Source organism: Coptis chinensis, chromosome 3 (genome assembly GCF_015680905.1).
Source record: "Coptis chinensis isolate HL-2020 chromosome 3, ASM1568090v1, whole genome shotgun sequence".
NCBI lineage: Eukaryota > Viridiplantae > Streptophyta > Magnoliopsida > Ranunculales > Ranunculaceae > Coptis > Coptis chinensis.
In genome coordinates this window covers 89,726,735-89,737,500 of record NC_141458.1, presented here as the reverse complement: position 1 = coordinate 89,737,500, position 10,766 = coordinate 89,726,735, and the positions used below count along the sequence as shown (strand labels likewise).

General features: G+C 38.9%; 1 protein-coding gene across 2 annotated transcripts; it reads left to right on the top strand.

Annotated features, from left to right (window-relative positions):
• The first annotated feature begins 1,373 nt into the window (after positions 1 to 1,373).
• On the top strand, positions 1,374 to 10,139 carry NINJA (Putative interactor of JAZ). 2 transcript variants are annotated; one of them, XM_086603211.1, is made up of 3 exons: positions 1,374 to 1,585; positions 1,677 to 2,762; positions 9,394 to 10,139. In XM_086603211.1, the coding sequence occupies exons 2-3, from the start codon at positions 1,703 to 1,705 to the stop codon at positions 9,864 to 9,866; spliced, it is 1,533 nt and encodes a 510-aa protein (XP_086459337.1). In that variant the 5' UTR covers positions 1,374 to 1,585; positions 1,677 to 1,702; the 3' UTR covers positions 9,867 to 10,139. The 2 variants fall into 2 exon arrangements, with proteins under 2 accessions (XP_086459337.1, XP_086459336.1); XM_086603210.1 differs by having other exon boundaries at positions 1,380 to 2,762.
• The last annotated feature ends 627 nt before the right edge of the window (positions 10,140 to 10,766 follow it).

Genomic DNA, 10,766 nt, shown 5'->3' with positions numbered 1-10,766 from the left:
CTCCATGTGGCTGACCTGTTCCATGAGGATAGGTCTGGATGGGATGAAGCCAAGCTCACAGCTTTCTTTCCTCCTTTCTTAGTTGCAAGAATTAAGGAAGTTATAATCAGACCTTTGGGTCTAGGGAAGGATAAGATGGTTTGGAGTGGGGAGAAGTCAGGGAGATTCACAGTGAAATCTGCTTACAAACACATATCGATGGATAATGATATAGGGCAGAGTTCTAGCTTTAATAAACATACTGTGAAGCACATTTGGAAAGCTAGAATCCCAGCCAATCTCCAGCTGTTCCTATGGAAAGTGTACATGTATGCTTTGCCAATGGGGGAAAGGCTGGATTCTAAGAAAATGGTGGGGACTTCTCCCGCCCTTTGTCTTTACAAGAGTATGGAAACAGATAGTCATCTGTTTTTTTATATGGAATGGTCCGGACTTACGTGGTTCTCATCGAGGGCTTAGGTCCGAGAATGGAAAACAACGGTAGTAATAATGCCAAAGAATGGATTACAAAATTTATTAGTTGGTGCAATAGCAAGAGCCAACAGATATCTCAGGCAGGAGTTCAGGCTTGCTATCTGCTATATAACATCTGGAAAACAAAAAATGAAGCTAAGTTTGAACATAGGGTTCCAAACAGGGAAAGAACTCTTAGAAGAAGTGAGCTGGAGGCCTACAAATGTAACAATGGCTTTGCAGAAAGCAATAATCAGAATGAGATCTCTAACCCCCCTGAGTTTACTTTTGATCAGTTTAAATATGATTTAGACTCTATGTTCCCTGAGATTCCTAATGATTGTGTTAACTTAAGGTTTGATGCTGCTTTTTAGGTTACCTCAAGAGAGGCAGCAGCTGGAACAATAGCTTGGGACTCGGAAGGCAGAGTGATAGGGGCAGGCACTAGAAAGTTCCAAGCCAGGTCAGCATAGGAAGCAGAGATGGTTGCAGCTGAGGTGGCTATAGGACTTGCTCTTGCTTTTGGGTGGACTGCAGTGTACATAGAAGGGGATTGTTCAGAGGTTATAAAGGCTTTAAATAGCCAGTCTTCTTCATGGTTGTATGAGAGCTTGAGAGACTATGTTGTTAAGTTAAGCTTTGATTTTGAGTTTTGTAAGTTTAAGTGGATAAATAGGAGGTCTAATGGTGAGGCTCATCAGTTAGCAAAATGGGCCTCCCAACTGCAACAAAGGGATCAGCTACCATAGTGTATCCTGACAAACAAAATTACCCCTATACTGGTTTAGTTTATGAATATATAAGGTATTATCGAAAAAAAAAAAAAAAAAAAAAAAGAAAGTGCCCCCTAAGAAAGAAAATATCGACATAAGAGTACACCTTTAATATATATAGGGAGAGGCGATATAAAGACAAGGTTTTGAGCCCGAGTTCTTTTAGATAATTTGATCCCCACATAAAACGGTTCACACCGACTATAAAAAGTAAAAAAAAACGTGACGATTATTTAATATTCTCATCAGGTCGACCTGATTTAATAAGGAAAATTGATACATAAATATTAGCACGTGGTTGAATAAAACCGACAACAACAGCTCCTTAAAATGATCTTGTTAGGGTTTCATTGAGATCGGTGCCCCTCCAAATTTCTCCTTATATATTTTGCTTAATTAGTAGGAATTTGTTTATTGTAGCATCTGTAATTCGTTGTTTTTGAAATGCAGGATGCCTGATTTGTTGTTTGTATAATATGGAGGATGATAACGGGCTTGAATTGAGTTTGGGTCTTTCTTTTGGGGGATCAAATGGTAAAGTGAAAGGTAAAGATGCTACTTCATCTGATGTTAAGACTGAGGAAGGTGGAACTGTTGACAATTCAATGGGTGATTTGAGAAACTTTCTTAATACAAGTATACAGAAGAAGGATGTCGAGGATGGTTCCCAAACCAGTGATGCATCACAATCGAAAGAGAACTTTTTCACTAATCTTGTGAATTCTGGTTCTGCGGATTTGCAGGTGGGCAGTGCTCAACAGTTCGCCAGCTATTGGGGTGGGAATTCAGCAGAAGTTGAGGAAGTAAAGTCCGATCCTAAAGATAGTGGGAGTAAGCCGTGGCTTGAGGCTGCTAACAAACGTAAAATGTCGTTCGAGGAGTTTAGCCACCAAAAGAGGCCTGAGAGAGAAGTCCAGCATACTGATGCACATGGTAGGGCTCCCCCTATGGTTAACAGCTCTGTAAGAGCTTCTCATATTTCGGTTGCCACGGAAGATGGGTCAACTGAAGAACATGAGGATGTGGCAGAATCTGAAGTTGGAGGATCCACATCAGGACTTGTCTCACATTTCGAGGATGTTACTAAGCAGTACAGTAGTGGCGGTTGTGGCTCCTCTGAGGTTGTTAAGGAGCGTTATGGACAGAAGCAATCAAATCCTCCACCTGGAAATGATCCCAGGCTTGGGAATTCAACCTATGGAACTCCATTGCAGCCGATGAGTAGGCAATACGCATTATCTTCTAAGGTATCTAGTGTCAATGGTGAATCCAGTGCATCTGGGTTTCCTTCACCTTCTGCAATGCAGCTGATGCCTCCTGCAAGTAATGAGGGACCTGGGTCTCTGACTGTTAATCCTGGAAACTTGCCTCTGACATTTGGTTACTCGCCTGTCCAGATCCCAACGCTAAATAATGAGTCATCTTGGGGTTTGATGTCTCATCATATGCAGCTGCCTTCTTCTTATGCTGGAAGAAGCATTAGTAGTGCTATTCCAAATCTAGGCAGATTGGAAGATGTCTCAAATATGTCTCGAGGTCAATATTCTTTCGCTCTGCTTGTCTTTACTTTCTTAGCATATCTACTGCCTTTATTTGGATCATTGCATTAGGAAAACAGAATGCTATACTGGTAAACTCCCTAACCATGATGGCGTGTTTGTTAGCTAGCTTTTGAACGTGCAATATGTTTTACTAAGATATTACTCTAGAGTATCTTTTTATTTTTTAATTTTTAATTTTTTAACTTATTAAGGTTGGTAAAAGATTGCTATGTGCATTGAATCCAAAGATGATGGCATTTTATTCGGCAAAAGTTATATAAAATGTAGATGCAAGAGGGGATTACAAAGTTTAGTACAAGAGGCATCAAAGGACTACTATTCAGAATAAGAAGCCTCCAATGGACAAAACGACTTCCTCTGTTGTTGCCACCACTCTACGAAAATGTCTATAGTTTTTATCTAATCATAAACCGAGTAATGCGAAGTCGAAATATATCGTATTCTAAATACGTCACCAACCTGCGAATGGCATCTCATGTGCCATGACGCTAGCAGGTCCTTCATCGAACGTGGACAAACACAAGAGGTCCCTGACCCTAAGACGATAGTGTACGAAACCGTGAAAGAGAAAAGTACAATTTCCTTGAAGTTCCCTTTTCTGTGGTTATTAATTGTCAAATTTTAACATTAGGACACAGGCCACACCGCCACACAAAGAAGCGACATTTGAAGGAACTTTGAAACTCCCAATAACCTATCTAGAAAATGATGAAGAAAGAGTCTACGACCAAGAGATGGATTTTGAGAGACCAGGATCTAGTAGAAATTCTCCCCTTTTACTGCCCTCTAAATGCAAGCTCTTCAAGTTTAGTATCTGTAAATCAACTGTTCTTTGCGGCCATCCATAAAGCATCATTTTTTTTAAGTGTTGCAAGGACAGCACCATTGGCATGGGTGAACCATAATATGGAACTTTAGGAAAGATAGGATTAGATATGAGGCTCTCTTGAGCACATCAGTGGGAATTTATAGTAGAGATCCATAAGGGAAGTAAATATCTAGAGGGTTGCAGGCCGACACAACAAAGACCATAGCTGTGTTAGTGAAAAAGATTGATGTTGAGATGGATGAGCCAGTGTGTATGGCAAGGAAAAATAAAGATAGATAGAGCGGAAGGGAGGTAGATATATTGATGTAGATGGTTTTGGCGCACGGCACACACAGCAAAGACATACTGCTTCAAGTAAAAAAAAAAGAACGATGGCAGTTCTACTGAGAGGAGAGTGACAAGAAAGTCTGAACGTCATGCTGGAGTGGTATGAGAATAGTTGGAGTTACTTTTTAAATCTTATTCCAAATCTTATTTTGTATTACACTGAATAGTTGGAGTGGTATGAGAATAGTCGGAGTTGCTTTATATTACAGTGATGTACTTACACTGAATTGATAAAATGTAGAGGGAGTTGTGTGGTGATATGAAAATCAAATTTTTATTACCAAATGGTTAACCTCTTTCCCCTTAGAGAAGGAAGTCTTTGATACAGAATTAGAGATTTTAGTTGTTTGATGATTCTAATATGGCTTTGTGAGGTATAAGAAATTGGCATTCTTTCTGTCAATGTTGGAAAATTGGAGAAGGAAGTGGGATGGAGGTTGGCCTCAAATTGGTTCTTTGTCTTGGTGATAAGGTCTTATTAGGAAGCTCCCCAGGGCTTATCCTAAAGCAAGAATTTCAGCCTGGAAAACTTTTGATGGAACAAATGTAAACCAAATTTAACATGAAGTCAATTCACTTACGGTGTGAACTGTGAACTGGTTTTCCTCCTTATTGCTTTTTCGCTTGCCTATTAAATGCCCCAGTAAAATAGTAAATTCGTTACTCTCTCTCTCTCTCTCTCACACACACTATGTGTATATATATACATCCATTGTGGATGGGAATTACCCACATAAAGTGGGGATCATTCATTAGCAACTAAGAACGAACAGACAAAGGGTGAAGGGTATGTGCATGGAACAAATGGTCCATGCTCCCAAGCACATCTAGCAAGTTCATGGGCTAAACCAATTTCAAGAAACATATCTTAATCTATAAGACAAGAATTCCATCAAGTTAGAACGAACAGATGCATAAATAGGCCTCCACGACCAGTCAAAAGAGGTAGTGATTCCATAGCAGATATCCACAATGTTTTTAAGTCTTCTTTGAAGATGTCACTTCTACAGTTGTTAGTTTTTGCCACATTGACTGCTGCCTCGGATGCTAGAAATTCAGCTTAACCTGGGGAGAATGCTTCCATTCTATGTGCAAATCCCAGTAAGCAATCTCCATTGCTATCATGCCTCTTTGTTTTATGAAAAACCGCATCAAAATTGACTTTAACTCGGCCTGGAGGAGGTGGGATCGATTTAGATTCTCGAGTGAAGATGATATTTTACTGTGATATTGATGTCTGGCTTTTGGTTGTTCTGTTATGGTCTGACCATTGCATCCAGTCTTTGAAAACATATTGAAGAATAAGAGTGGAGTCCCATAGCTTGTGTTGAAACTTAATAAGATTCCTGTAATACCAAATTGCTTTAAGAAGGAAGAAAGCATAAGTAGTTAAACTTGTTCCGTGGACTCAGAATCAAGGTGGAGATAAAATTCTAACCAGTTATATTGATCAAGGACTATGTCCCATTTAATCGCTAAAAGTGAAGCAAATCAAATACTCCGAGAGGAGGGGCAAAGAAAAAAATAGGTGATTTGGTTCTTCTGGCGTTAGACTGCACAGTGGACAAGTACTATCAATATTAGTATGCTAGGATACCAACTTGTCTGCAGTGGGAAGTAAGTTGTTGAAAAGTTTCCAGATAGAGGTTTTAAGTCGCAAAGGAATAATTTTAGATTCCAAAATTCTTTTAGAACTTTAGGTCTAGGGCAATTAGAGTACTGATTATAACATAAATCCAGTGACCTAGCAATATGAATAGCGAATTTAACAGTGAACTTTCCAGAATTAGACTTATCAGTATATCCTCTTTTTCAATAGTGTGTCTTATTTTAAGAATTAATCTTGAGACATCTGGAATTGATGATACTGCTAATGAGATGAATGTTCGATACTCCATTAGGTAAGATGATGTCAGCTACCTTACTATTGTCATATGAATCACTGAGTCCCTAAGACAGGTTGGCTGGTCATTAAAGAGGATACAAGGATCAGACCAGAAAGTACCTTTTTCCATTATCGATATTCCAGAGTGCTCCTCGTTTGATGATATGGTTTGCTTCTCACATACTTTATAAGTATACGAAGCAGCAGTGGGTGGTTTCATGGAAGAGTTAAGGTGAAGATTGTATCAATAATTTGTTTTCATAACTTTCGCTCATATAGAGTCAGAGGCAGTCAACGCCTTCCAGTAATTTTAGCAAACATAGCTTAGTTCGGCTGAGTCTAAAATCTAACCCTCCAGAATATTTGGGGTTCGGTAATGATGTTCCATTTAGTGAGGTGGAATTTCGGCTTCATTTGTACCTCTCCATCAAATAACCCTACAAGTGTTGTCGAGTTTTGTAAGAGTGTGGTTTGGGAGATGAAAGGTGGCCATGAAATAAATGGGAGGAGCTTCAACTACGCCGTTCTTCCTATTTGGGATAGTACCTTAGCTCTCCAAGTAGCAATATTTGACAAATTTTGAGTCAAATTTGAAAAGTCATTAAATTTTGACTTGGAAAAAAGTATAGGAGAGCCAAAGTACTTGTCATTGGCTTGCATGGGTTTGACATTGAGAAAAGATCTAATAAGTCTCTGGTAAATAGAATGTGTGTTTGGACTGAAAGAAACTGTGGATTTATCGTAGATTCGTAGTTTAGTTTTAGTCCAGAACAAGCACAATAGGTGTTGAGACTACGAAGATTATGCAATTCATCGATCTTAGTTTTGTAGAAATTTATGAGATCATCAGCATAAAGTAAATGGGTAAGCCCAGGTGCACTTCTACAAATATTTTTGGCAGAGATTTTGTTCTTCAGCTTTAGTCAATAACCTAGAGAGAGCTTCAGTCGCAATGACAAACAAGTATGGGGATAAGGGGTCTGTTTGTCTGGGACCCCTTGAAGGTTTAAACCATTTTGGGGGACTTCCACTGAGAAGAATACTATAGATACAAGGTCAAGTTATTAGAGAAACCCACTTAAAAGAGAAGCCAAGTTAACATATAATGTCTAGAAGGAAATTTCATTCAATTCTGTTGTAGGCATTTGCCATGTCTAACTTCAAAGTAAACCACCCTTTCTTTTGCTTTTCATGCTCTAAATAATGTTTTAAAAACATATAGATAGTTTCATAAACAAGTCCCACATTATCTCCTATAAATCTCTTCGGGAACAAATGCTCTTCGGTGTGGGGAAATATATTTAGATGGAAGCGGGTTCAGCCTATTAACCAACTACCATCATCTCTTCGAAGTTTGTCAATGCTATTCCTTCGTCGACGAAAATATACCCCCCCCTCACACACACACACACGATGAGCCAATTAGGATGTCCCCCCCACACTAGATGGGAAATTAGGGTCTCCCCCCCAAATTCACAAAAAAAAACACACACGGTCAACCCCATTTGGTTTTTTTGTGTGTATTTGGGCGGCCCCCCAAATTCCCAAAAAAAAAAAACACACGGTCAACCATATTTGACTTTTTTGTGTGTGTGGGAGACCCTAATTTCCCATCTACTGGGGAAAATCCTAATTGGCCCATCTAGTGTGGGAAAATCCTAATTGGCCCATCTAGTGTGGGAAAATCCTAATTGGCCCATCTAGTGTGGGGTTAATACTAGTTACCCCCTTGTTGTTATCTCATCTAGTTGAATGCTTCTGGAATGTTGTTTCCAGTAAGAAGCCTCTTTCACTTGGAGAGACTCCATTTCAGTTTTGGCGTGAGAAATTTCAAGCATGATATGGTCATCCAAGGTTTAGAAGAAAGGTCCCATAGCTTGGCTTTACAAGCTTTAATTTGGGAGATAATGTGCCCAAAATGATTTTTACTCCAGTACTGAAGGGCTTAGCTAGTTTTGGCAAGATTAGAATCTATGAAGCACGGACACTCCTCTAGGGGCAACGTATCCGTGTCGGACACGTATCGGACCCGACACGCCTCCGACACGTGTCTGATACTCGATTTGGAGTGTCGGATTTATTAATTAATTTTTAGAATTTCCGATACTCTGTGGACACACTAGGGACACATGGGAGACACTTCTACATTTTATTCTTATTTTTTAAAAAGTGATTAAAATACTTGAAAGAAGACATGACTTGGTAGGGGTTTTATTTCACTCTTGAAATAAGAAAAATGAGGCACAATGCACGACTGCGCTTGATGATTGCCAAGTCCTTTTTATATATATTTGTTACAAATCTTCTGTAATTGTTATTTCTTTTGTTGGCATTAGCTTACATTATTGGACATGTATGTTGTTGTTTAATCTTTTAGAGTTGGACATGTTCAAAAATGGTGTTCATATTTTGATTTAAATTTGGTGGAGAATGTTAAATTTCAATTATATATATATATATATATATATATATATATATATATATATATATATATATATATATATATATATATATATATATATTTTTTTTAACGTGTCCATGACGTATCCGTGTCTTACTTTTTTGAATTATACCGTGTCTGCGTGTCCGTGCTTCATCGATTAGAATTAAGAGTAAACGAAGGTGATCCTATATGATCAGAGCTCCAAGAGCTGGCAATGACCTGATCGCAGGAGAAGTCCTTGATCCACATGTCCATGAAGCAGGGCATGATGATCAAAAGGAGAGGTTGGGACATGGTTAAGGCAAGCATGGGAAAGAGATTAAATCAGTTAGAATTACATACAGCTCGGTCTAATGTCTCTCTTATCTTATCCCTTCCTCATCAGTAATTATTCCATGTAAATTTGGGCTCACTGAGACCCAAATCACCCACCAGTTGTTGAAATTCATTCAGAGATCGGAGATTAGCTCTGCCACCTTTTTTTTTCGTCAAAATAAAGGATAGCATTGAAATCACCCTACAGTAGCCAGTGGCCATTAAATGTATTACCAACTTCCCTGGGTATTGTGCTAATCTAGTAGCTTGTATTAAGCAGATGTCATTGAAGATTGTAAGTATTAGATTCAGTCATGTGTATAGAGGATCTAATTGGTGTTCAAACCATCTTGCCTCACTAGCAGATGGTAGTACTATGAAGGAATACTTTATACCTCCTCTAGACAATAGGTTACATCAATATGTTGAGAAGGATAGGGTTGGGCATGTAATTTTGAGGAGGTAATGCAGGTAGGGGTCTGCCTCGTGCCTACATCATCATTTTCGAAAAAAAACTTCTCTGAGGTGATTCCAAACTAAGTGCCTTTTAGCGGCAATAGGGTGTCAATGTACAAATGAGATGAACCGTGCATTATTGGTGTGCAAAGAAGTTCGTAAATGGTACGACCCCACTTTTTATCTGCTAATCCTTTTGTTGTGCACACACGAATTACAATTTTGACTGTTACGGTAATATAACATTTGTGTTCAAATTGCTGTCATTTGAATACTTATTATATTCTTAAGCTCTATTTGTCTCTATGCATGCCTTTGAACCTTTTTGTACCATTCTTTGGTGAATGCAGTCGTCACTCAAGCTTCATCAGAAGCTTCACCAGATACAAGAAAGACATCTGAGTTGAAACGAAGTTTTGGAAAGCAGCATGCAACAGAAGAGGGTGGTGCGTCTTCTTCATCACCAACTGAAGAGGAAACAAAGGGAAGCAGGACCAAGGAAGCATACCACAATCAGGCAGTGGAAGGCCCTCTGTCAAGTTCGGTCATAAGGCCAGGAATCGCACTGGGTTTGAAATTTGGGGGAAGTGGTTCGTACCCAGATCTACCATGGGTTTCTACCACAGGTTCAGGACCAAATGGTAGAACCATTTCTGGAGTGACCTACAGGTACGAAAAAAATCAAATTAGGATTGTTTGTGCTTGCCATGGGTTTCACATGTCGCCTGAAGAGTTTGTGCAGCACGCAAGTGCTGACCATCAAAACCCAGAAAACAACACATCATTTCCGAATGGCAATCCTGCGGCCTCGGCTCAGAGCTGATTCTCGATTTCTCTGTGCAAGGAGGCAAATAGTTGACATATTGTGTGGAAAAGGATAAGTACTAATGATATTGTGTACCATCGTAAGCGTTCTCATTTTGTTTCTCATTATTATATCTCTTCAGTTTTATCTTTCTCTGGTAGAACTTGCGAGCAGCTCGAGCTAGTATATCAAGTGCCTTACATAATATAATTATTTAATGACTATCTGTCATCAAATAGAAACAGAATTTGTTCTACACTATTAGAATTTTCAAGTATTATTTTTTAACAACATGTTTGTTAGGATTGGAAATCATATACTCTTTTTGGATTGGGCCCTGGGGGATGTACTATCGTCACCATGCAGGAAGACAACGATTTTCAGTTTGTCACCTAGAAACGGGGTGGACATATAAAACAATTTCAACAGTCGAAAGACCAATCACCAGGCGCGTCATGGTCTATAATTGTATATGCAATAATGTGTAAAAAATGTTTCGTCGAGGTGAAGTATGCAACTCGCAAAGTGGGTTGCCTGGTAGTGTTCTGTCGTTTTCGATTCCTCCGGGATCAGCCAACTATTAAACTTTACAAGAAATTGGGCCGAATTTTGGGGAAAAGGAAGTGTGAATTTTGGGGAAAAGGAAGTGTAGAGGACACCAATTTTGTAAAGTAACTCACAACACCAAATTCTAGCAATTAGTAACCTACGAACCCACGATTTCAAATTTAGTAACCCTCAAGGACAAAATAAGTTAGTCCGACCTTTTTATTTTTTGTAAATGCCAATTATACCTTTCTGTGAAATTTTCCATTTTTTTTAAATACTAGTTTAACCCCTCCGTATTATATTTAAAGCAAAGAAATTTTCAAACTCAGAAACCACTTTACATTGCGCGCTGCATTTTTAGTGGAGAGC

Excerpts from the sequence above, each read along its gene's own strand:
- NINJA (XM_086603211.1), top strand. The coding sequence starts at position 1,703 with ATGGAGGATGATAACGGGCTTGAATTGAGTTTGGGTCTTTCTTTTGGG. Across the intron at positions 2,763-9,393 it reads TGTCTCAAATATGTCTCGAG|TCGTCACTCAAGCTTCATCA; the intron begins GTCAATATTCTT and ends TGGTGAATGCAG.